The 26,812-nt window shown below is 47.8% G+C and overlaps 1 protein-coding gene across 4 annotated transcripts in view; it reads left to right on the top strand.

Moving 5' to 3' along the window:
- The window catches only part of NUP210 (nucleoporin 210), a 115,911-nt gene that overhangs the window by 49,924 nt on the left and 39,175 nt on the right, over positions 1-26,812 (top strand). For all 4 annotated transcript variants that reach the window (XM_045185817.2, XM_053918524.2, XM_053918525.2 and 1 more), the window contains exons 14-20: positions 1,602-1,747; positions 10,378-10,599; positions 12,287-12,460; positions 18,927-19,119; positions 19,643-19,749; positions 21,291-21,395; positions 21,482-21,583. In XM_045185817.2, coding sequence (XP_045041752.2) covers positions 1,602-1,747; positions 10,378-10,599; positions 12,287-12,460; positions 18,927-19,119; positions 19,643-19,749; positions 21,291-21,395; positions 21,482-21,583 — 1,049 coding nt within the window. The remainder of the gene's footprint in view (positions 1-1,601; positions 1,748-10,377; positions 10,600-12,286; positions 12,461-18,926; positions 19,120-19,642; positions 19,750-21,290; positions 21,396-21,481; positions 21,584-26,812) is intronic.

Below are 26,812 nucleotides of genomic sequence, written 5' to 3' on the forward strand. Positions count from 1 at the left end.
ACGTTCTAAATTTAGTGGCAATAGTTGCACAACTCTGTGAATATGGTAAAAACCACCAGTTTGCATGTGCACTTTAAATGGATGATTCTGCAGTATGTGGATTATATATTTCAGTAAAACTACTACTAAGAAAGAAAACTAAACTATGGTGGAAAAATCAGAATGGTACAGTGATGGCCTCTAGGGGATGAGTACTGGGAAAAAGTGTAAGGGACCTGGGCTGGGGTTGGGGGACAGTATTCTGCATCATGGTGGGCTGGGGTTTCACAGTAGCCGCATGGTCTATGCATTTCACTATGCATAAGCTGGACCTTAAGAAATAAAAAGAACCATAAAGAAATATTGAGATAATTATGTATTCACTAAAATATTTAGAATGAGGTGTACTGATGCCCTCAAGTTAGTTTAAATTCATAAAAAAATAAGATCAATTGATGGATGGGTAGGAGATGGATAGATAATGCAGTAAGAGGAATAGAACAAAATGATAATTGTAGAATGTAGGGGGTGGGAATGTGGGATTTAATAGTATAATTTTTTCTAAATGTTTGGAAAGAAAACAACATACTCCCACTATAATGGCTTTTTTTTTTTTTTTAAAGGGTGGAGTATACCACACATTGGCAGGGATATAGTATAGCCATTAGAAGCAGTGTAACTTGCCCTGGCTGGTGTGGCTCAGTGGATTGAGTGCTGGCCTATGAACCAAAGGCTCGCTGGTTTGATTCCCAGTCAGGGCACATGCCCAGGTTGCAGGTCAGGCCCTCAGTAGTGGGTGCTTGAGAGGCAACCACACATTGGTGTTTCTCTCCCTCTCTTTCTCCCTCCCTTCCCCTCTATCTAAAAATAAATTTAAAAAAGAAGTAGTATAACTTGTTACAACCACTTTGGGAAAGCTGTTTGGCAGTAATGATGAAAGCTGAACATAGGCGTGCTCCTAGACAGTAGGGACTAGGGGTGCACGTGTGGCACTCTGATGGACACACCCAACAGAAAGGCTGAAACATGTCTACAAGAAATATGTACCAAAAGTGTTCTCAGCAGCACTGGGTAGCATTGCCCTGCATTGGGAACATCCCAGGTCTTCGCAGTATTATGCAGAAATCGATTGCAGACTCTTCACACAGCACAATAATATATGCAAAAGTGGATAAAAGATGTACAACATACGAAATATAAGGAGAGATCTCACCATTAGCACTGAACTGAAAAGGTCAGACACAAAGGAGTTTATGCTCAGTGGTTCCTTTTATGTAAAATATAGAAACCAGCAAGATTATGCTGCACTGTTAGAAGACAGCTCACAATGGTTCTCCTTAGGGGAGGAGCTAGTGACTGGAGGGTCCATGGGAGATTCCAGGGTACAGGTCAAATTGTTTCGTGATCCCAGTCCTGGGTCCTGCATGTGCTCAGTTTGTGAGGAAAAACAAACACTGTGAACTGTGTGTGCCTGACAAGTGTACTTTTTGGCATGGGAATTAAATATTTATATTAAAAAAATTAGATTGTGTATCAAGCCCTGGATGAAAGGACTGTCAGCCTGTCATGTCTTTCTAGCAGAGGCAAGTTTAGAGTGACCATTTGCTTTCCTCCTCTTGCAGGGAGGCTACATCCAGGACCTGAGCACTGCAGTGGTGTCAGGGTGAGAGCCGAGGCCCAGGGGTACACTGCGCTCCTCGTGAGCTACAAGCATGGCCACATCCACCTGAGCGCCCAGATCACCATCGCTGCCTACCTGCCCCTCAAGGTGAGCCTGGGGCCCTACCCTCCATCTGCTTCCCTGATGTGAATTATTCATTTGTTCTGGTGAATTTGCGTTAAAATCCTGATTATTCAGAGTAGCTTTTAGAACAGCAATCTCTTCCTATGATGTTTGAGCTGAAATTAGGAAAGATGTAGAAGGAGCAAAGCCTCCCTGATGATAGGCAATGATTCCTCATATCTGTATGGATGAAATGTTACCCTTTGGGGCCTGCAGGGATTACAACAGAGGGGCAATTCTGGTGAACTCCAGAGTGACCCTGCAGGATCTCCCCAGAATCCTAGAATGGGGACAGTGGCCCTGCCCTGAGGGAGTGCATTCTGGGGCCTTGGGAACTTGAGACCTGGGAACCCTCTGAGGCCTCGGGAACAGGTTTGGATTCTCTCCCTGCCTGATGTCAGGTAACCATGAAGTGTCTGAGTCCCCATTTGCCCATCTGTGGGCAGGAAGCGCACAGCTTTGCGCATTGTTCCAGTACTTGAGATCACAGCTTTGACACTAACCCCTGAGTATAAATCTAGGTCTAACACCAACTCTGTGACTTTGGCTAATTTAATTTCTCTGGGCCTGTTTCCCTGCCTGTAAAATGGGGCTATTCAGTACCCACTTCATAGGGTTATAAGAATTAGCTCAGCTGTGAGCAAAATGGGCTTAAAACAGTGCCTAAGAGGTAGTGAGTGCTCAATGAGGGTTAGTCTAAAATAGTAATAAAAAAGAACTGGACCTTCCGTGAAGGGTAGTTGTGAAGGCTTTACACAATAGCTATCATGCAGCAGAATAGTGAATGCAATTATTTCTTACTTTGAAATGTGCTCCTCACACAGGAGGCCCAGAGAGGGGTAAGTTGGCTCCTTCTTTAGGGGAGGGCTCAAGTCTTGGCCTGGGGGAGGCTCTTCCTCAGCCTCCCAGGCTAGGCCAGTCAGCACTGCATTTCCCTGACACCCAAGCATCAACCTTTGGGACAGTTCTGGTCTCCTTGCTCTGTGGCTCTTATCCATGAAAGCAAGCTCAGCAACATTAGAATCTTCATTTCTGAACCCCTAACCCTGAGCATAGTGCCTGATGGAGAACAGACAGCAACCGAGGGTTTTTTTTTTTTATTGAACTATAATTGACATATAACATGATACTGGTTTTAGGAGTACAATGTAATGATTCAGTATTTGTATATATTGGGAAATGATCACCACAATAAGTCTAGTTAACATCTGTAACCACCCATAGTTATAATTTTTTTTCTGTGATAAGAACATTTAAGCTCTACTGTCTTTAAAAATATGCAATATAGTATTGTTAACTATTGTCACCATGCTGTACATTACATCCCCAGAACTTACTTATTTTACACTGGAAGTTGGTGTCTTCAGACCACCTTTACCCATTCCTCCCCCAAGTTCTTCCCTGCCTGGCAGCCACCAGTCTGTGCTCTGTATTCGTGAGTTTTTTGTTTGTTTTTTAGATTCCACATATGAGTGAGGTCATTCTCTGTCTGACTTATTTCACAGCATAATGCCCTCGGGTCCATCCGTGCTATTGCGAATGGCAGGATTTCCCTCTTCGTGCCCGAGTAATAGTCCATTGTGTGTATGCACCATATTTTCCTTATCCGCTCATTCAGCAATGGGCATTTAGGTTGTTTTTGTGTCTTGGCTATGTAAATAATGCTACAATGAACACGGGGTGCAGAAATCTTTTCAAGTTAATGTTTTTGTTTCCTTCGTTTTCTTTTATATCCTGAAGTAGAATTGCTGGGTCATATAGTAGTTCCAGCTACTATATTATTATTACATTTGCATTTTATTATTATTATTATTATTTTAAATAAAATGAATAAGTAGGGGCCCTGGCTGGTGGGGCTCCATGGATTGAGCACCACCCTGCAAAATGAAAGGTCGCTGGTTTGATTCCCAGTCAGTGCACATGCCTGGGTTGTGGGCCAGGTCCCCCACTGGGGGTGTGGGAGAGATAACCGATTGATGTTTCTCTCTCACATCAATGTTTCCCCTCTTTCTCCCTCTCTTCCCATCTCTCTAAAAATAAATGAATAAAATCTTTAAAAAATTAAAATGAATAAGTAGGTGAAATGTGGTTAGAGTTAACCAACCAGGACTGAAACCAAGGTCTCCTAACCCCCAGACCTAAAATAGCAGATACTTCCAGATGTTTCTTAGGGAAAAATGGCCCATCTCTGCTCCTCTTGCTCCATTCATCCATTTATTTAACAAATATATGAATAGTTACTCTGTACCAGTCCATGCTCTTAACCTGAGGAGTACAACATCGCAAAAAAACAAAAAAACCCATGGAAATGCTTGTCCATGAATTGACATTATAACAGAGACAGAGGTAGAGACAGACAGTGAATAAACCAAGTAAGTAATGTATTTTTGTATATGCATGCCATGGAAAAAGTCAAGTGTGAAAGGATGGTAGAGAGCATGGGGGAAGGGAAGGTGGCATCTTAAGTATAGGAGGTCAGACTCTTCTCACTGACCAGGGTACCAGATGAGGTGAGAGGGCTCAGAGAACAGCACTGAAGAGAACTGAAATCCCTAAGACGGCAGTGGTCATTCTTGAAGAAGCCCTGCCACAGCCTTCCACGAGGTGGGGTGTTTGGCCAGGACTCTGGAAAGAGCTTCTATAGGGCCCTTCGTGAGTGCTTCTCCAGGGGACTGGAAAGTCTGATTATTGGGGTATTTGTCTGGAACATCAGAGGCCAGTAACAGAGCTCACTGTCCCAATGTGGGATTAAGGGTAAAGATATGGTATCCCAATCAAGGTGGCTTCCTGACTAGACAATATAGAAGAATATGGGTCTCTTCTCCTTTTATTTTTCTTATGCCTTCATATAAGTTAAGCAAGATAACAAAACTCAAATAACAGTGGCTTAACCAATAGAGAATTTATTTCTCTTTCACACAAGAGCTCTCACATGGGGCTAGAGTGGCAGCTCCATGGTCATCAGGGACCCCATGTTTCTTTCTGTCTTTCTACTTCATCATCCTAGTATATGGCTTTCATCTTCAAGGTTGCCTCATAGTCAAATGGCTACTGAAGCTCCAGCCATCACATCTGCATTCCACATAGCCAAAATGGGAAAGAGCTCACTTCTCAGCTGAGTTAGTTTCCTGTAGTAGCCTTGGCAGAAGTTTAACACTTTGTTGGTATAGGCCCAGGCTGGGGAGACAGGTATCTAGGGAGAAATCATACACTCTGTGCCTTCGGACGGCGTCAGTGTATAAGGAAGACAGACGCTCAGATAATTGCAGCAAGCACAGTAGAGATAACGAAGGATCCCTCGGGGGGGAGGTCATCAATAAACACAGAAATAGGAGGAGGACAGGGAGACTGAAGTGTGGCTGGTGGGGGCACTAGAAGTAGTATGGTATATCTTGGGGTGAGATATGAGGCTGTGGTGGGTCAGAACAAGGAGGTTTTTGAAATCTGGGTAGGACCTGGATATTCTCATCCTGTAGTGGGCAGCTGGTGAAGGTCTGGGAATGGGCATATTCTGGAAACACAATGTAAGAACTCTTCCCATCCACAGAAGAAAGCTCCTGGCCAGATCTCATGGGTACTGCTCAGCCCTTTTCTCCTCCCCGCAACATACATGTTATCTTCTATCTCTGCGTGGGTCATGGAGGGGATCATGCTTGCCAGTGACCTAATTCCCCCCATAGTTAACATCCCAGTTATTCTTCAGCCCTTGTCTGCTGCAGGATATTAGAGTGCCTTGTCCCACCTGCAAATTACTCTCTGGAAGCTCCTAAGTGCCTGGATCTGGAGATGCCACCAGGCTCCTTCATTCTGGCAATGTCAGCATACTGAATGGGTTGACCCTGGAGTCTCTGGGCCAGCCAGGTATGCTGGGGCCCAGCCCTGCCCCTTGCCTTCTGCCTCTTGATTCTAGACCAAGTGTGAGTATCCCTGCAAAGAGGCACAATTCCATCTCCTAGAAACATACTGCCAGTGCTAAGGGACTCTTCATGACCAGACCCATCCTCCTGTTTTGTAAGCCAGGAAATGGATGCCCAGTAAGGAGACCTTGTCTGAGCCAAAAAGGCACTCTCCTGTCTGGCTTTGCCTGTTGGAATAGTTGCACTCTAATGCCCACTGAGGAGCCTGTGTGATTTATGAGTGTCCCTCATTAGTGGTGTTGATTATTGACCTATCTCCCTGGAATAGAGTTCTGTGACACTTTAATGCCCGAATGAGAAGGGAATAACATGTTAAGGTGATCATTCCTAGTTCTCCAACTGTTAATTATAGGACATGTGGTGCCTTTGCACAACCTTTCCCTTTAGGGTGCATGAAAAACATCCTTTGGTGAGGTTTACAGTGACCTGCTGTACCCAAAGCTGGGTTTTGCTGGTTGTGGCACTGAGACATGGGCAGGACAGGGCGTCTGAAGTGAGAATAGACCTGTGCCCATCAGCTAGGTAGATCTGGATCGATGGCTTCGCTTTGCTGGGATTCCTGTTTTCCATCTGTAAAATGAGAATGACAATGAATAACAATGACACTACTGGGTATGCATTTAGGACTTTCATTCCTGCTTCCTTGAATCTACTTCTTATGCCCATTTTATGGGATGGGAGACTGAGCAACTGGCAGCTTCATTCTAGTTGTGAGAACACAGAAGCAAATGGACAAATGAGCATATAGAAAATGGTGGCAGGTGCTGATAAGGGCAGTTGAACTCGGGAGGGCAGTAGCAAGTGTTGGGAGGTCCTGCCCTAGACGGGCCCAGAAAAGGCCTCTCTAAGGATGTAACATTAGAACAGAGGCCTGAGTGAAGCACAGGAGCTTCCTGCACGACTGTGTTGAGGAGAGGTGCAGGGAGGGAAAGCCAAAGGCCCTGAGCATGCTTAGCAGTTCACGTGCAGGAAATGGGCCCTTTTGTTTTTTCATCCTCACTTGATATGTTCATTGACCTTAAGAGAGGGGGGAAGGCTAGAAACGTACAATCTTCCAAAACTGAGTGAAGAAGAAGCAGAAAGCCTGAACAGACTGCTTCGATTTCACCAGCTGTTGAAATTGAAGCAGTCATCAAAAAGCTCCCGACACACCAAAGTCCCGGACTGGGCAGCTTCACAGGAGAATTTTACAAAACATTTAAAGAAGAGCTAAACCATATCCTTTTCAGACTATTCCAGAAAATCCAAGAATAGGGAAGACTCCCAAACTCTTTTTATGAGGCCAGCATCATCCTAATCCCAAAATAAGATAAAGACACAACAAAGAAAGAAAAGTACAGGCCACTATCACTGATGAACATAGATGCTAAAATCCTCAACAAAGTACTGGCAAACTGCATCCAGCAATACATTAAAAAGATCATACACCGTGATCAAGTGGGATTCATCCCAGGCATGCAAGGGTGGTAAAACATTCGCAAATTAATAAACGTAATTCATCACATAAACAAAAGGAAAGACAGAAATCACATGATCATATCAATAGATGCGGAAAAAGCATTTGATAAGATACAGCACCAATTTATGATAAAAACACTCAGCAAAGTGGGAATAGAGGGAGCATTCCTCAACACAATAAAAGCCATATATGAGAGACCTACAGCCAACATCACACTCAATGGACAAAAACTTAGAGCTTTCCCACTAAGATCAGGAACAAGACAAGGATGCCCTCTCTCACCACTCCTATTCAACATAGTATTGGAAGTCCTAGCCACAGCAATGAGACAAGAGAAAGCAATAAAAGGCATCCAAATTGGAAAGGAGGAAGTGAAACTGTCACTGTTTGCAGATGACATGATAGTGTACATGGAAAACCCTATAGACTCCTCCAAAAAACTACTCGACCTAATAAATGAATTTGGCAAAACAGCCGGATACAAAGTCAATACTAAGGAATCAAAGGCATTCCTGTACACCAACAATGAAACTGCAGAAACAGAAATCCCATTTGATATAGCAACAAGAAAAATAAAGTACCTAGGAATAGAAAAATAAAGTACCTACATCAATGTAGGAGAGAAACATTGATTGGTTGCTTCATGTATGTGCCCTGATGAGGGATTCGAACGCACAGCCTTTTGGTGTATGGGACAATGCTCCAACTAATTGACACACCTGGCTGGGGGGGAAAGGGCCTTTGATGCTTTCTGAACCAGGGTGTGTACAAAGGTAGAGTCAGGGTGTATGTCAGTGAGGGCAGTGCAGGCTTCTTGGAGCTGTGAGTGTACGCATCTGTGCCTGTGTGCACGGAGGGGTGCATGGAGAGTTGATGGCTGGTAGCAAACTCAGAAGTGTTCATATTGCAAAAAGTAAGTCAAAAGGATAGAATTCTCATTGAAAAGTAATGTCCTTTTTTGCTAAGGGTTTAGTGTAAGTACCCAACCAAGAGAACCTGTGCCCATAGGCCTCAGCGGATCATCACCTTAGCCCCCTGCCCCACCCTACCTTTATGTGTGCATCTAAAGCTGTCACTCAGGTGAGACTTCATTTCCGTTTTCAAGTGGCATCTGTTTGGGGCTCTGCTGTGGGTCCAGAACTGTGGTGACACCTGAGTGATTATCAGCCTGCACCTGTAAGTACCCAGGCTGTGGGCAGATTTGGATACTGGCAGCATGGGTGTGAGAGCATGGACAGAGCTGAGAGAAGTCAGAGGCCCGGCGTGGGTCGGCACACACCTCAGACCTGATGGGCAATACGGAGATAGACTGACACACTGCAGTGGAGGGCACATGTGTTGGGCCAAAATGAATTAATTTTTTTAAGCACATCTTTATTTATAGATCCACCAGCAAACTTTTGGATTTTTGCTAACCAGATGGCTAATAATATCACAGTGTAGTTGTAAGTTCTTGTCTTTTAAAAATATTTTAATTTTTCCTATAAGGCAGCAGTCCCCAATCTTTCTGGATCTAGGGACCAGTTTTGTGGGGATATGGGTAGACAGGAGGTGGAGCACGTGTGAATGAAGCTTCACTGGCTCACCCACCGCTCACCTCCTGCTGTGTGGCCTGGTTCCTAACAGGCCACAGGGTGGTACTGGCCTGGGTGTTGGGGACTCTGCTATATAGTGTTTCATTTTTTGTGTGGTTGACATCATTCTGTGGATACAAAAGGAAAAGATACACCCTCCCTACCCTTATTGAGCCCACATCCTGATCAGGAGATAGATACCACACAAATAATTTCCTCTCAATATGACTGAGCCACAATCTGCCTGGAAGGTTGAGAGTCATCTGGTAAGAGAGGAAGCGAGGGCTTAGAGGAAGGCATGATCAGGGGACCAGGACACCCTGGGGACAGACTAGTCTGAAGGTGGGACTAGGGAGAGATGAGGCCAGGGCCGGACTGGGAGAGCCCAAATCCCAGGATAAAATGCTGACTCAGCCTTTCTTCCTTGGGTAGCCAGCACTATGGAATCATTTAACATAGAGGGGATGTTGTCTGTGCTTTAGGAAGGGACACCTGGTAGCTCTTGGAGAATAGAGTGGAGTGATTAACAGGGAAGTAGGTTCACAAGTTAACACTTGGTGGTAATCTCTTTGGGACCCTCTGGAGCAGGAGATCAGTGCAGCCCTGGCAGGGAGTCAGGGAGCAGGGCCCTCAGGGGACTCCATTATTCCCTGTACCCAGCTGTGTCTGTAAAGGAAGGCGCCCTCAGATGGAGCAAGCCACATCTTCCTGCAGGTGCTCTTCCTCCTCATGCTGTGGGGTGAGGATGACACTCTTTTCCACAGACCCTAAGCACTGTCATTGTCCGTGTGGCAACCCCTGGGGCCCTCCGTACAATGGTCACCCTAGGCTGGGAGTTCAGATGAGAGCTTTTTGTAAAAAATTATTTTAATTCATCCTTTTTTTATTGGGTATTTTCAGGGCTTAATATTTACTCGTTTACTTAATAAATAATGATTGAGCGCCTCCTCCATGCCAGGCACTGTTCTAAATGCTGGGAACAAAACAAGTAAAGAGGCTTGTTCCCCAAAACTTAGGTACACATTGTAGAAAGTGGGGGTAATGCAGTGGAACAAACCACTAGTAATGATGCCATCAAGGACACACAGTGTGTGTCTCCCTTGATCATCAGGTATATTTCTTTTTAGGCTTGTTTATGCTTTTTAAAACAATGTGGTTGGGATCGAACCGTTCGGGCAGCCGTGTGCCCAACTCTTTGCAAACGCTGCCGTAGAGACCCACACAGGCCTTGTCGTGGATGTGCCCTGTACTTGCACAGCCCTGCACTGGGGGCTGTAGACTGTACCTGGTGATTGGCTGCAGTGAATGGCGGTGTGTGGAACATCTCTGTACACGAACTCGTTTCTATCCTTCCTGATCTGTCCTCAGGTTAGATTCCAGATGCAGAGTGCCTGTTGGAGGGTCTGTGGGTATTTTCAAGGCTCTTAGTGGATTGTTTTATAAAGGAAGCAGATCAATTTATGCCTCCTTCCCTCCAGCAGTATATCAGAGAGGAGGACAGAATTCTACCCGGAGCATTTTACACCCATACCCCTGGGAGTATTGCTGATGAGCACCAGGAGTAGCAGCTTGTGTGACCTCTACAGGTGGCAGGCCCAGGCCTCCAGTGTGTGGCATGTGCCTGCCAGAGGAAGGTGCTGACTCTTCTCCTTTTTGCTCCTACAGGCTGTGGACCCCTCCTCTGTTGCCTTGGTGACCCTCGGCTCCTCAAAAGAGATGCTGTTCGAAGGAGGTCCCAGGCCCTGGGTCCTCGAGCCATCCAAGTTCTTTCGAAACATCACCTCTGAGGACACACACAGCATCAGTCTGGCTCTCTTTGGGCCCCCTGCCTCCCGTAATTATCAGCAGCACTGGATCCTTGTGACCTGCCAGGCCTTGGGCGAACAGGTGAGAAGGCAGCTACCAGCCAGACCAGTCTTGCCCAGAGAGAGGGGTAGAAAGTTGCATCCCTTGAGTAAGTACCCTGCTGTACTCCCAGCATCATTTTATTTAATCTTTGAAGTAACCCTGAGAGATAGCTGCTGCTGCTATACTCATTTCATAGACAAACGAAAGGTCAGTGAGGTGGAATGACTTAGTGAACACAGCAGGTCAAACAGGGTGTGGCAGTTGGGACACACCCCAACCCCATTCCCTGCATGCTGGCTTTGGTAGAGCTAGTTTGCCCTGGCTCCCTTTCAACAACCTGGTGACCTGACCTCTCTCCAGGCTTCAGCATTCCCCACCACCAAATCAGGAGTGAGCCAAGATTAGGGGCACATAGTCAGATGCCTCCAGAGCAGACAGGTCTTGTAAAAAGTGAAGTCTCAGGGCCAGGTGTGGCAGATCTTTTGGTGTTTCAGAATAAGCTGGGAATGCCAATATTTTTTCCGTAAAATCTCTTAATTTTTATTTTTTTAATCCTGAAAATCAAGAAATTAGGAAAATAGCTAGACTGAACAAAACATGTCTGTGATCTGAACACCCTCAGGGCTGGGATCACCTGGATCAAGGGGCAGCTTGCAGTTCAGGCCCCTGTACCTCGAGGTCCCTAGTCTCAGGGCTCTGTCCTCACCTGTCTCACAGTGTGGCCGTACCACTGCATTCTCAGGGTGCCTGAAAGCTGGAAAACAGGAAGCAAGGTGGGAGGCCAACGTAAATCAAAAGAGAGAGCCCATTTGTTTGGAGAAGAGAAGAGTATCCTTGTATATTTAATAGTGCAAAGAATGTCAGTTGATGTTAAAACACAGAAACACATGCATCTCAAGGCACCCTCGTGAAGTTGGCCACACTAAGACTGCCTGGGTGTGAGCAGAAAACAGGCACAGTGAAAGGTCCTACTTCCCACTGGCTTTGTTTAAAAAAAAAGAATAAGAAAAATGAATAGGTAATAATAAATAATAACATGATAAGAATAAACATAGTCAAGAACTACGTAAGAGAAGTTTCTTATCCTTGGCTCGGCCATCCGCCCACCCTCTACCCCCTTGGGCCGACTCTCACAGTCAGACCCTCCAGTGCCACTCCCACTGCATTGGTCTGTGTGTTACTTCCTTGGCTTGTCAGGCTGGAGGCAGAAACCCTGCATGTCAGTGGGGAAACTGCCCTTTGTCCTACCTCGAGGTTAGGAAGGGTGAGGGGCTTCTAGATGTGTCATTGAGGGTCCAGGGCTGCTTCCTTTTCTCACCCACTCCTCAGGTCTCAGTCCATTAGCAGACATTCTCTTGTACCTGCACCTCAGTGTGATGAAGGTTTTCAAGTCAGTGTGGACCCTTCATTGAAACACCCACAAACTTAGGAATTTGCTCATGCAACGGTGGGATTTTCATAGGGTGCTGGGAAGCCACATGGTACTACCCATCCACCTTCTCCCTGGGCCAAGGAGCAAGCAGTGGTTCTGGCTGATGTCTGTAGAGGGCACTAGGGGCTCCCATCTCCCATGCACGTGTCACTGGAACTTTGTGACCCCTGTGTGATGTAGGTACCACCATCATTTCCATTCTGCAGAAAAGCAAACTGCGCCATGGGGCTGGGTGGTGAGGCACGGTGCACAGTGGAGCACTGCTCCTTCTCACTGTTCCTTTTACCCCACCAGGTCATTGCCCTCTCGGTGGGGAACAAGCCCAGCATCACCAACCCCTTCCCTGCACTGGAGCCTGCCGTGGTGAAATTTGTGTGTGCCTCACCCTCCAGGATCACCCTGATGCCTGTCTATGCCAGCCCCCAGCTGGGCCTGTCGTGCCCGCTGCTGCAGCAGAACAAACAAGTGGTGAGTGAACACCACTCAGTGACAGTGATGGCTTGGTGCACGGCGCCCTGATCTCTGCACTCAGCCACCCTGCACGGCGGGTGCTTTTATCTGAGTTTTACATATGGGTGGTCCCAAGACCTAGAGAAATGACAAGACTCAGCAGTCCCAGCTGCTAGTGGAAGCACCAGGTGAAAGTAGGGCCTCTGACCCCGGACTGAGATGCCTGTCTCTGCACAGCACATGGCAGTTTGTAAAAATCTTTTTTTACTGTGTCTCAAGGTTGTTACGGTTGAGGGGGTTGTTGTTGGTGAGCAGTGTGTGTGTGGTCAGAGTGGGAACTGCCGAAGACAGGTGACAAACTGTAGTGTTCTCCAGGGTCTGAGAGACACAGGGACAGTGTTTCAAACACACATGTCGGGAGAGAGAAGAAAGTCACTTGGAGGTTACTCTGACAACAAGGATGTAAGGTGAAATGCACAGGTCTGGTCCTTTTGGGGTTTCAGCCAACCAACCCTCTACCTCTAAGACACTCAGAGACCAGGTAACTGAACATAGAGGATTTGGAAGTCCTCCTGTTCAGGTTCAGGTGTGTGAGCATGCTGCAGCTAGCCCCAGCCCCTTCTCAGACGTGGAGAATAGGCTTCTTTTCAATCATTCCTTTGACATTTATTTGTTTGTTGAGCACCTCTTCTGTGCCAGGCACAGTTCTAGGTTCTGGAATACAGAGTAATCAGGACATGTGAGGCACCTGCCTCACAGAGGTAACGAGAGACAAGATGGATCAAAGGGTGGGAAGTACTGTGGAGGAAGGAAATAGAGTGCGGGACAGCTACCAGTGGAAGCCACTTCAGATGTAACTCAGAAAGGCCTCGGAGCAGAGGTTACATACCCCGTCAGGCCCCTCGGCTGAGAAAAGCTGCAGTATGGGTGCTCTGGGCAGGTAGAACAGTAAGTGCAAAGATGCAGAGGCCAGACAAGGTTCCCTGTGCCCACACAGTAATCAGAAAAGTTGTTTGTGCCAAGAATTTTGACCTCTGTGCCTCCTTGCCCATCACCAGGACGGTCTATGAGACCAGGGTCCTTGCACCCCTTCCCAGGTTTGTCCGCGGGACCCAGAGATGGGCAGGGTCCCAAAGGCAGAACAGATCTGCCCAGCCTAAGCTCATTGCCTCCTCAGTGACCTCTGAAGCTGCTTCTCTTCTCCCAGCCCCAGCTCAGTGTGCAGCTGCACTCTGCCTTAGTGTCATCAGGATGGGACTCTCTTGGCTCTCTGCAGTTCTCCAGAGAACACTCAGTGTGGATCTTCTTCATGCCTAAGGGAACCTCGCTGAAGCTCTTTATATCAGCAGCCTCTCCCTCCACTGGCAGTCTTCAGGATTTGGGAGTTGGCTTGCTACTGGGTGAAGGTCAGAGTGGCTTCATAGTTGGTCGAAGTGAATCTCTTCTGAGCTCCAAGGAAGGCACCAGCCTCCCATGTCTGGGACGTGTGAACAGTTCTGCCATCTGACATGTGACTCTCAGCCTCCATGTGTCCTGCACATTTAGTTCAACTTTTCCTTCCACTGTCTGACAGTCAATGGGTGGGCTTCTGCCTTCTCTTGGATGTTACTGCTTACTCAGCTCTGAGACAAATGGGCGTGTGGGCTCCTCCACTGTTCCTGACACTGGTCCCATAAGTGTTGGTGCCTTGATGGCATCAGTTAAAAATGGGATTTTTTTGTGCTCAGTCTCAGAGTTCTCTCCAACCTACTCCTGCAGGGACTGGGCAAGGAATACCCTACTTCTGTGCCCTCCGGACAAGTGAGAAGAATGGGGCTCAGAGCCCTGAGAAGCCAGCATTGACCCCTAGGGCAGGCCACGGTGTTTGTGGCATGGAGTAGATGACCAACTTCCTTAAACTGACATTGTGTGTGTTCAGGAAGAGACATTTTTGTTTCCCTGACTTTGATGACTATTGAGGTGAATGTCCTGAAAGTTTTACATTTTAAATCACTCTTATGTATTTAGTAAATTATCCTTTGATGAAAGAAGAAAATTACATTAATTCTAGACTCTGGGAAAACCTGGCCTGCTGGGTCCACTGTGTGTGAGGCTGGGCACGTCCACAGTCCGAGTGTCAGGGGCCAAGCAGTGCCCTCTATGTGGGTTCACTTCCTCTGAACAATCATGGGCTGACAGTGGCTTCCTAGAGCTGTAGTAGGAGAAAAATAGGACTGGACATAAGGTGTTCGGAGTAGTAACTGATGCTTTTTACATTGTTCTGTCTCAGCCCTGCCTGTGACATCCCACTCACTCAGAGGAAGAGCCCTGTCTCCTGTGACCTGCAGGGCTGAGTCCTCCACATCACTCTTTCTCTGTCACCCACTTCATCCTTGCTTGGAAGCCCTGTCACCCACGAGCATGCTGGAATGGGCCCTGCTTGGGTCTCTGACTTGCCATTCCCTTTGGTTTGAATTCTCTCCCCTCCCAGCCTCATGCCTCCTCTTTTGCCTCCTTGAGTCCTTTCTTCAAATGTTACCTCCTCAGCAGGGCCTTCCTTAGCCTTCAGACCTTATCTAAAGTTTCACCCCCGCATCAGCATTTCATATTGTAACCAGGTAGCCTGGGGTTTGGCCACTTGTCATCATGCACATGCATAACAAGAAGATTTGTGTGGAGGGAAACAGGTTTTAATTAACAGGGTACCCATTTTAAGGGGGCTGGAAGCATTCCTGCTCTGAGCTGGCCTCATCCACAGAGCACAGAAAACCAGCCACCCCCAGGAGGATTAAATTCCAAAACCATGCCCACTTATCTACAGCCCAGCATTGTTACTCAGTCTCTCTGGTGCTAAAGTCGCCATTACCTCGCAGTAGCTATCCGGTCATGGTCTGCTCCAGGCATCATAAGGAGTCCATGGGTGCTGTTCCTTCCCTTCAAGGTGCTGGAGTGGTTGGTGACCAAAAACTGGGAGTCCCCCGCCCCCCCATGTAGAAGTGACACTCCTCTTCTCTGGTTCGGGGTCTCTCCTCTGCCTCTCAGGCTCGCAGAGCCCAGGCTGGCAGCAGGAACCGCAATAGCAGTGGTGGCGGCAGCTCCACTGACAGCCAGCACTGGAGGAGCTCCTGTGGACTGCTGGGCTATGGATGGGAGGCAGCTTCCCATGCAGGGGTGGAGTGTGGGGCTTGCCTCCCAGCTGTGGCACCAGGGTCCACCTGCTTAGGCCTTCTCTCCTTTGTTCCTGCTGTTCTGGCTGTACTCCAGGCAGACCCTGGAGTGCTGGGATAGAGGAGTGGCAACCTCTGGGAACCTGAGCTTCTGCTGGCCAACCAGACCAGTGAGGAGAGGGGGCTGCAAAGAAGTGTGTGGTGTTTCTGCACTCTTGTTTTTAAGTCCACCCCCAGAATCCCCTGTGTGGCCTACCTGTGCAGTTGCCCTGGTTGCTGGGGCAATGGAGCTGGTTTGGCTGCCACAGTAGGGCTGCCACTCATGCCCCATTCTGGCATTTCCCAAAAGCCCTCTCCCATTTCCGGGTGGGGTATGGGCCCTTGTTACAATATTCCTGTTCCCTTCTCCTCCCTACCCCCAAGCACTGAATATTATTGAATGTTGTAAAATGTACACATTTCCTTTCTTCTTTGTGAGCCTCTCTATGAGAGAGCCCAGCTCAGGAGCTCAGTGAATGTGATGGGTGAATAAGCGAGGAGAAGGGCTTACTATGCTTGTGTCCCTGTTGTCTTCTGCCCATGACTGTTGATAGTGTAGATGCTGGACAAGCCAAGTGGAGACACTGCTGAGGAAAGGGGCAGAGGGGATTGTGCTGACTTAGAGAGCAGGGTCCATTCAGAGGACAGCCCTTCACTCAGCTCCAGCCCATTCAACCCCAGACTGGCCAAACCTCATTTTCAAAACAAAAACCAGTCAGATTAAGTACAGCTTCCCTGCCTTTAAACGTTGGCTTCTCACCTAGGGAGCAGAGTCTGACTGTCTATAGTCTGCACCCTCTGGGTCAGCCCAGGGTTGTCTCTCTTGACTGAAAGATGCTGGCCAGGCAGCGGAGCACAGCTCTGCATTGACTTGCATGTGTCATAGATCTTGCTCACAAGGAAATAATGGACTTTGAACATGGACTTGCTGTGTGATCATCAGTCCTGGGGTTCTAGAGCCAAGAGCCAATTAGACATGGCCCCTATGACTTGTGGTATCATTAGGGGACCTTGAGAAAGTTATATCCCTGCCATGCATCCTGGGTACAGTTATCAACTTAATTATTTTAGACCTCTCCAAAGCTAGAGGCTGCCCAAGACACATTTGCAGAGTAAATTATTGGCAAGGCCAGATGCTAGAATGGAGCTGACCAAAAACAGTTGGAGTGACAGAGTGGAGCCACACTCTGGCCTGACCCTGGTTCTTTGAGCAGATCGTCCCATGTTCAGGTCACTGCAGTTGAGCACCAGTCACATACCAGGAGTCTAATTAGCCATCCAAGCCTGACTCTTGTACCAGGAAGGGGCTGCACCCTGTGAGGCCTGTGGGATTTAAAATCAGACCAGCAGAGTTCTACCCCTAAGCCTGTGTGACCTTGGGCTAGTTACTAATGTCTCTGAGCCTCAGCCTCCCTATCAGTAAAATAAGGATTATATTGTTGCCTCAAATGGCCATTGGGAGGATTTAGTAAGCTTGTGAGCATGCTTTACACACAGGAATAATGTACTTCCCTGGGAGAGCAGGAAGAAGGGAACAGCAGTTGTGCTTCACCCAGGATTGCATCTGGGAAAGGAGTAGGGCACCCAGAACATGCCCCTGTCAGAGTTCCCGACTTACGTATACTTATGAAATCCTTTGCATTCTCAGGTAGTTGTGCTGAGTGGCATTTACAGTTTGCAACATGCTTTTCAGTTCAGTGTTCTCTGGGAGCAAGAGAGCTAGGATTGGCAGAGGAGCCATGCTGGGGGAGGTGGTTGTCTGCGGGCTGCATCAGTCAGGGCAGAGGTGAGGCTGCAGTGACAAGCAGCCCCAAGTCCCAGTGGTCTCACATAGTACAGGTTCACTTCTGCTCATACTGCCTTTGCATCCAGGTGGGCTGGGGGACCCTGCTGTGTGTATTGTGATCTTCCTTCCCAGACTTACATGTGACGTGGCCAGGTGGCACTGTGCTGACAAGGAGAGCATAGCAGATTCTGTTCTGGCTATTAAAGCTCTGCCTCCTGGAATTGTCTCACGTCACTTGTCACATTTCACTAGCCAAAGTAAATGACATGGTCACTCCTAACCACATGGGCCAGAGAAATACAGTCTTTCCTGTGAACCTGTGCCTGAAAGTGCACTGGGCACCTTTGTGGCCATTGCTGAGGACTGCCATGTCTCCCTACTTACGCATTAATTACAGTGAGGCAGGCCCTGTGAAGTGATCTCACATGACCTGTTTAAAACACAGTCCTAGGAGATGGGTTTTGTTGTGATTCTCATTTCACAGATGTTGAAACCAAGGTTCCAGAAAGTCTGCAGCTTGCCAGGGTGGAAAGAGGTGGAACTGGGGTTCAAGTCCAAGCTGTGGGACCCAGATATCTGGGTGCTTAGGGTCCCTGCTTTGCTGCTTACCCCGCCTGCCCCCATGTTCTTTGGACAGGGAGGAAAAGGGATGAACCAGCTTCTGGGGCATCGGGGGTGGGATGAGGCTAATTCAGCATGGGTTCCAAGGTGCAGTTTTCTCAGGGATGGAGAGGTGAGGGTAGGTGGTAGAATTCAGGGTTTGGAACTAAATCCTATAGGTGGTGTGCCATTCAGCTGCTGAGTTGCCTTTGAATGTTCCTTCCCTTCCTTGGGACTATGTTTCCTTGCCCTTAATATGTAGATGACAGCTCTTAACATCTCTGGGACATTTCAGGAGCAAAGAGCTTTGCAAGAGCCTTGCAAACTGAGTGGCTCTGGGACATTTTCAGGGTTGAAATTGGCATTCCTTTTAAACCACTAGGGGACATATCCTGGAGGGGTGGAGGTGTGTGGAGGGCAGAGAGGAAGTGAAGAATACTTGGGAAGGTGAAGGCTGAGAGGAAGGACAGCAGCCTGGCTGGGGTGGGGAAGTCCAGGGCAGAGTCTCCCAACTCCGGCCCTGTCGACACTTTGGACCAGATTCTTTAGTCTTGTGGTGCTGTCCTTTGAGCTGCAGGGTACTCAGCAGCACCCTTGACTTCCACCCACTCAAAAAATGCCTTCAGACATTGTCAAAGCCCTTTGCCCCCATTGAAGACAGCGCGCTAGAGTAAGAGGCCAGGTTGGACAGGGCTATGGGCCCCCTGATGCCAGGCAGTAGTGAGGGTTGGTCAGTGGCTCACCCCAAGTTGTTCACCAACACCCTCATGAGCCCATAAGGCAGCCAGCCAGATTCAGGGTACATCATGTGGTCACAAGTGGCTATGCCAGTATGGTCCTCAGTGTTCACTCTGAACATTGTACCCATTGTGACTTGGGCATGGCCACAACACCTGACCTTGGTTTCTTGCAGGTCCCAGTCTCCAGCCACCGCAACCCCCTCCTGGACCTGGCTGCCTATGACCAGCAGGGCCGCAGATTCAACAACTTCAGCTCTCTGAGCATCCAGTGGGAATCTACAAGGCCATTGCTGGCCAGCATCGAGCTTGATCTACCCATGCAGCTGGTGTCCCAAGATGATGGGAGCGGCCAGAAGAAGTTGCATGGTAAGGGGGGTGGTGAGCCCACTGGCCCAGGACAGGAGGATGGAGCAGTGAAACCCTGCGGATGAGATGTGTCCTGAGGAGTGCTGGAGGCTGTTGAGAGCTGTTGTCTGAGACTCCCTTTATCTAGGATGAAAACTTAGGGAGCATGTGAACTCACTAGTTTTCTTTAATCCTGTGATATTCTATTTTAGAGTTGGGGAAACAGGCTCGGGGCACATCACAGGTTGTATGTGAAAGTCCCAGGTTGTACAGCACATTAGCCTCTCTCTAGGGCTGTGCTGTACTATGCTACCTTCACACACCGCACAGCCAAGAGTTTGGCGCATCTTCTCCAAAGCATCCTAAGCTGCTTTGTGGAACCTTGCCCAGGGCCTGTTAACCCTTATGGTACATACAGTTTCAATAAACAGCTATTTTTAGGACTGTGGAAGGTTTAAAACTGTAAATCAGAGGAGGGAGGGGGTGTTTCAGAGGCAGCAATGGCACAAAAAAATGACATGGGTTTCCCTCTTCCTGAACTCAGGTTTGCAGGCCATTTCAGTTCACGAGGCATCCGGAACCACGGCCATCTCTGCTACCGTGACTGGCTATCAGCAGTCCCACCTCCGGGCAGCCAGTGTGAAGCAGCCGGTATCTCTCAGGGCACACTGGTTTTTGGGGATCGTCCTGCTCTGCCCGCATTCTCCCTGTGTCCTAGTGTCCTGAGCCGCCTCATTGGGCCACAGCCCCCAGTTTACTACCCCCATTCCTGACCTGGGTGTGGTGGGCTCACCTGAATTGGTTAGCCTCCTTGCTGGCCTCCTGCCTCCAGTCTCCCCCACCCAACATGCCTTGCACTCAGGTGACTTGGAGGGGGATCCAGTGCCACCTTTTGGCTCCAGCACATAGCTCTGGGAGCTCTCAGACCTTCTGGCTGCAGCTGTCTTCATTCTCAGGCAGGGCTTGTCCACCTAGACTCTTGTCCTTGATGGACCTGGTTTACCCTACCTGGCACGCCTGGGTGGTTCAGGCTGTCATGCCTTCGAACCCACAGTTCCTGCTGCTTGGAATGCCATTCCCTCCCTCCAAGGGGGGAGGCGAGGGGCAAGGGTTGGAATTATATTTTCTATAGCCCCCCGAGTCCTTCCCTGAGGGCCCCTTCGTGACCATGCCTATCTTAGGTCATCCCTCCCTGGAGGAATCTTACCTCGCATTGACTAACTGGTCAGGCTCGGGGCCAAGCAGGGTGAAGTAAAGGGGGCAGAGGAGGAGCCCATACAAGGAAGATAAGCTTTGTCTCCTTAATGGCTTATGCTCCCAAGGTCTTTTTACTCAACCTTAGCCAGGGGGGATTACAGCTTCTGAAACCAGGCAGGGCAGTTCCCAACAGGTACCCTCTTCAAGACCTCTGCTCTTGTACTCTTTGCCCCGTGGGCTTTTTGCAATTTATTGACATCATTCATACCTTCACTTCCTGAGTCTCTGCTCACCTGAGAGGCACACCTGAGAATCCCTCTCCCTCTAGTACCTGTCATGGCCCCTTCAGCCTCCACCACGCTCACATCCTTGTCACCCTTTACTTCTTCTCTTTAGTCCTTGTGTTAGAATACATCTCCCTGAGGAAAGCTACTGTCCCTCCCCAGTGTCTAACACATAGTAGGTGTTCAAGTGTGTGAACATATGGGTGGGTTGGAGCTGAGTCTGGTCCAGCAGTCTCCCTGGAATGACATGTGGCAGGACACAAAGGTACTTAAATATGCACATGGCCTAAGGGGTGAGGGCTGACCTTGCTTTCTTACGAGCGTAACCTGAGGACACCTGCACAGTATCCCCTGTGGTTAGGCTGGTCAAGCACCTGTCCCTGCCATGTGGGACTACAGCTGGTCATTTGCTATGTGCCCCCTGATTTCCAGGTGTGTGTGTGAACTGCCCCCCACATGGAGCCTGGCAGGTAGGATGGGGGCACTTGCCTTAGCAGGATTATGAGATGCCTCAAAGAAATGTGGCCTCTCAGCTGGGTTCCTACATGGGCTCACTGGGGCTCGTGTCCCAGACATAACAAGTGCCCTGTGGTGACACCAGGACCTGGGGCCTCTGTCCTGCTCTTCCCAGGGGGTGGGAGGTAGGCCTGTGGACTGCACAGGGTTGACCTGTTGCCTCCTGGATCTGATGGTGCTGGCCTTGCCCTTCAGCACGACCCTCTTGTGCCTGTGTCGGCCTCCATAGAACTCATCCTGGTAGAGGATGTGAGGGTGAGCCCGGAAGAGATGACCATCTACAACTACCCTGGAATACAGGTACAGCCCTTTCCCTGCCACCTTGCTGCCTGGACGTGGCCCACTGGGTTGGCAGTTTTGGCCTCCTAGCCTGATCCTCCTTGCAGGCAGAGCTGCACATCAGAGAAGGTTCTGGCTACTTCTTCCTCAACACCAGCACCGCAGACATTGTCAAGGTGGCCTACCAGGAGGCCAGAGGCAGTGCCGTGGTGAGTGTGGGCTCTCATCTCCACGATCCAGCTGGCTGTGGGTTCATGATTGATTTAAAAGCTGGCCCTTAATCATGTCAGCTGCAGTTTGAGTTCTTTGAATTCTCTGATTCATTGGGGAGAAACTTTAGTCCTTTGCCTACCTTTGTGATTTTTATTTCATCTCCACAAACTACCTACACTATTAGTTAACTAATGGTTTCCTTTCAATCTTTATTAATTAAGATTAAATACCCTTATATAAAGCACCACTATAACAACCATAAAGTTGCTTTTAAAAGATGTGTTAGCTTTTTCTATTTTTTCCACATTCCTTTCTTGATCCTCTCCCTATTCTTGCAAATTTGACATCTTTGTCCACTGCATGGAAGAATTTAGCGTTCTACTTTTTTCAATTATTTAATCTTAAGTTTTTCCCCATGTTGCTGTGTAGGCTGGCTAGTTATTTTTGTACAACCATTTGTACTCAGCCATTCTCTCCTAGTGGATCATTTGGGTAGTTTAAATGTTTGTTGTTGTTGTTTTTCTCAATAACCCTATAGTGATAGCAAAGAGTAAAAACAAACACCAGTGACAACTGAACTTCCTTTAAAAGGAAACCGTTACTACTGAATGTGTCAAACCACTACCATAAGTCATAAATGCAGGCAGCCAAAGACAAAAACACAGCGATGACACTGAAGCGGTGTCATTAAATTGCAGTTCCACTCTTGCCGTTGGACTGCTCTGAGCCTCAGACCTGCATCCCCTCTGCTAAGCAATGGTTGCCAAGTACATGCGGGCTGCTGCAGTTGTCCCAGCACCTAACAAGACTTTTTCCTGGACTCGAAAGAGGCCAGGTTGATTCAGTGTTTGGCCTGTGGTGGGTATAGTGCAGATAGTGCAGCAACAGGGAACAGGTTAGGGCCTCCCCGTGGCTGTGAGTTGCCTGCAGTCCTGTGTCCACATTGGCTGTTAGTATTGCCCTGGTCCCACAGGGGAGCCCTTCCAAGCTAGCAGCAGCGTAAAACAAACTTCTTAATTCCAGGGAAGGCTTATGTCAGAATTAACCTTCATAGAGACCTGTTCCCCAAATCTCCTTTCAGAAATACAGCCAAGCTGCCTTGCCCACAATTATACAGTAAGTTGTGGCCTAGTCAGAAATCAAACATATGTCACCTCAATTTCTGCAGGGTATTTCAAGCCATAACTCTCTGCAGGTACATTTCTCTGTTTGCATCCACTGACTCTCAACAGCTGAGTCACAAAATCAGTTGCCTGTGAGGTGGGGCAGGTATAAAGTGAGTGAGTTAAATCAGCAGGGTGTGAGAAATATGTTTGGGGCATGCTATGCTGTCACCTGATGCTTAGCTTCAGTGTGGGGGAGTAACAGGCAGTGGGGGGAGGGGGCTGCGGCAAACTGGAGAGCGCAGGTTATGTCTAAGGAAAAGCTACTATGCATCTTTTGTTGGTATTTTTAATAACAACTTTATCGAGGTGTAATTTAGGTACCATGCAATCTACCCATTTAAAGTGTACAGCGTAGTTGTCATTAGTGTATTCAGATATGTGGGCGGCCATCACCACAGTCAGTTTTAGAATATTTTCTCCACTTCAGAAAGAAACCTCACACCCCCTTAGCTGTCAGCTCTGTCTGTGCACTCACACATCCACGGGAAAGGGTATTGGATTCTGTCAGATACTTTTCTGTATCTCTTGAGATGATCATGTGGGTTTTTTGTTCTTTGTTCTGTTGATATGATGTCTTACATTAATTGACTTTCAGATATTAAACCAACCTTTGCATTCCTAGGAAAACAGCTACTTGATTATGATATATACTTTGTTTTACACGTAACTGGGTTCAGTTTGCTAATATTCTGTTGAGGAGTTTATGCTCATATTCATGAACAATATTGGTCTGTAGGGTGTTTTTTTTTCTGTGATGTGTCTGTCTGGTTTGGGTATAAGGGCAATATCAGCTTCATGGGTTGATTTAAAAGTGATCTCTCTTCTAATTTTTGGAAGAATTTGTGTAGAATTAGTAACAGTTACTCTTAATATTTTGTAGAGTTAACCAGTGAAACCCCCTGGACATGGGCTTTTCTTTGTGGGTAGTTTTTTGATAACAATTTAGTCTTTCACCTGTTATAGGTCTGTCCAGGCTGTTTCTTTTCATCAGTTTTGCCAGCATTGTCTTAGGACAGTTCAGATCTTTTTGTCTTTTTCTTATTTGGGTTTTTTTTCCTAACACTTTTTACATTCCTCCAGTGGTCAACCTTGGTCTTTAGCTGTCCTATGGAGAGGGGGCTTTTTCGCAGTGCAGTCTCTTGGAGAAGGGTAAGGAAGTACGTCCTAATATTCCTGTTCCTCTCAAAGCAGGGCCATAGTCAGCAGGACTGTAGGTTCATTGCTGTGAATCAGAGCAAGAAAAACTGTCTCTCAGCACCTGGGCACAAATGTGTGTTTTTAGAGGAAGCTTGAGGGTTGCTGGAAGTCTGAGATCATATCTGAAGCTTTCCCCTAGCATTTTTATTCCTTTTATAAAAGAAAGGGTAATTCTCCAGACCGTTCCTCCTGCCACGTAAATGAGTGTTCGTTGTCACATCCTTTACGCTAAAAGGAAAACCTCAAATTTTAAATAATCCCAACTGCTTGAAATATATGCCTGTTTTGCTTTACTTTTGTAGATTAAAAGTAGCTCTTCTGTTTTCAAGAAGAGGAAGTTTCATGTTGGGAAAAATGTGTACAGTGCCAACTACACTTGGACACACTTTTACTCACATTTACCTCCCACCTTTCATTTTGCATAAGCCCTGAGGTTAGCCTGTGACCAGAGAGGGACATTTCCTCCAAGAAGGAGAGCATCTAAGAGTCCATGGTGGACCAGGTTGCCTCTGTAGGCAGTGAACATCTGTCTGCCTCTGGAGGTATATTCGAACAGAAACTGGGACACTTGTCTGAAAGACACAACATGGGGTTCCAGAGTCAGAGTTGAAACTTCCCCAGGAGACCTATGAACCCCTGTTCAGTTCTACAATGCTGTAATTCTAGGATTACCCTAGACCAGGGGTGTCAAACTGATCTTCACCAGGGGCCACATCAGCCTCGGGTTGCCTTCAAAGGGCCGAAATAATTTTAGGACTGTATAAATGTTACTACCCCTTAACTGTTAAGGCATTGAAATTACATCCAGCCCTTTGAAGGCAACCACGAGGCTGATGTGGCCCCCGGTGAAGATCAGTTTGACACCCCTGCCCTATACAGTGCGTCTCAGCAACAGATTCTAGGAGTCTCTCAGTCATGACAAGAGTTGATGTTCCTATTTTACAGATGGTCCAACAGAGCTCCAGCAGTTCTCTCTCTAAGTTGTGGATTGGCCTCTGCTCATGGTCTCACCTCTTTCATGGCGCTCTCAAGTGGTACAGAGTACCCACTGCAGGCAGGACCCCCAGGACAAGTCTAGTGCCAGCGGCACCCCATGTGCAGGCCCTACTAGGATTACTTTGACCACTAGAGTGTCTGCTCCCCATCGTCTTAGACCTCTAGGTACAAATCTCAGAGACCATTGCAACTCTAGGTACAAATCAGGGTCTGGTTTCCTTTACCTCTTCTGTAACCAGCAGATGAATCTTTTGTGGAGAGCTGACTATCCGTGATAGTAGTGGCAGTTGTTCTCAAATGGCTATTTCTGAAGGATGTTTGCACGTCTTTGGCATTTTCCAGCTGTAAATTAGTAGCATTCTCATTTCCCTTAATCACAGAGACAAGAAAGCCCACACAGTTCTTTAGTTAGTCATAGAAAATGCTTCTTTCTTTCCCTTTTGACACACATTTGGGATGCAGAAATGGCTCCTGGGTGTGTTCTGGCTTCTGAGTGTCTGTGGCAGGAGCTGTGGAGCTCGCGCCAGTGCCATTGTGAAAGGTCCAATGCCCACACAGTGCTCCGGGGGCCGTGCTGGACTGGGCTCCATTTTGCTCACACAGCCCCCGAAAGTCTGCGAGGGGCCTTGATTTCATTTTTGGCTGGTTTGCACACTGGACTGATTACCTGACTTAAGCTTAGGTTTTCTTTCTTCCCAACAAATTCTTTACATTCCAAAATAAGGCCTCCAAGGAGAACCCATGGATTATAAGAGCAAGGGAAGCATCCTTCTGTGGGCTGAGCACTTCACACCTTTATTAAAGCAGCCGTTAAGCAAATATTGAGGCCCATCATGTGCCCGGCTCTGGTCCCAGCACTAAGGACTCAGTGGGAACAAGTCAGAGGGAGGCACAGCTCTCAAGAGCTGCAGTGGTCTCCTCATCTCCTTAGTCCTGTGACACGTAGCCCATTATGGCGATATTATATATCCAAGGAGGGAACTTGAGATGAAATTGGCAGTAGATGGCAGCTACAAGGCTTGGAGTTGGGTGCGTCCTGCTTTTCCTCTGAGAATGACCTCTAGACGGAAGCGCATATCCTCAGCCCTTATCCTGTGGGAAGTTCAGAGCTGGCCAGAATCCCTGGATAAAGTCTCATCCTGTGTCTAAGCCAGGACCTTCTCAGTGCTTGTGATATTTGTGTGATCCTGGTCATCCCCGTGAGCCCTGAGGGCATCTACTCAGGGGCATGGAGCCCAACACTCTTGCATTGCACTACCTGGCCCACCGCATGGTATTGATGGCCACACTGTAGGAAGTAAGAGCTGTTGGCCCCAGTGATATTCAGAAATTTGTAGGATCCTTACTCTTGTGCGAATGCCTGGCAAAGGACAAGTCTAAAGCATGGTGGGGCCAAAGGAAACAAGCAGCTTAGATGTATGAGCAGGACCTCAGTGCCTAGTGGGCACAAGTGGACATCACAGCTTCAGCCCACTCATGAACAAAGCTGGCTCTGGGTCTACTTACAGAATCTTAATGAGCATGCATTCATCGTCTCTGAAGAGATGACAGGACTTTCCCCTTGGCTAGTACATGCTGAAATTCTCAACACTTAGAAATTAGAATTCATTCTAGGCATAGATTTCCCCTACCTCCTCTCCTTCACATACCTCCTTTATGCCAGTCAAGAGGCAAGGGGGTCTGAAACACCTGGAGAAGCAAGGTGGTATAACAAATGTGCACAGTCTAGAGTTAGGAGTAGAGAGAGGTCCCCTCTTTGCCACCAGCTAGCTGGCAGCTCCTCTCACTTCCCCAAGAGTGGTTTCTTTAAATCATTGTCATATGGGCCTGAAGTGAGCTGATGTGTTCAAGCACACAGAACAGGGT

The sequence above is a fragment of the Desmodus rotundus genome, chromosome 2 (genome assembly GCF_022682495.2).
Source record: "Desmodus rotundus isolate HL8 chromosome 2, HLdesRot8A.1, whole genome shotgun sequence".
Lineage (NCBI taxonomy): Eukaryota > Metazoa > Chordata > Mammalia > Chiroptera > Phyllostomidae > Desmodus > Desmodus rotundus.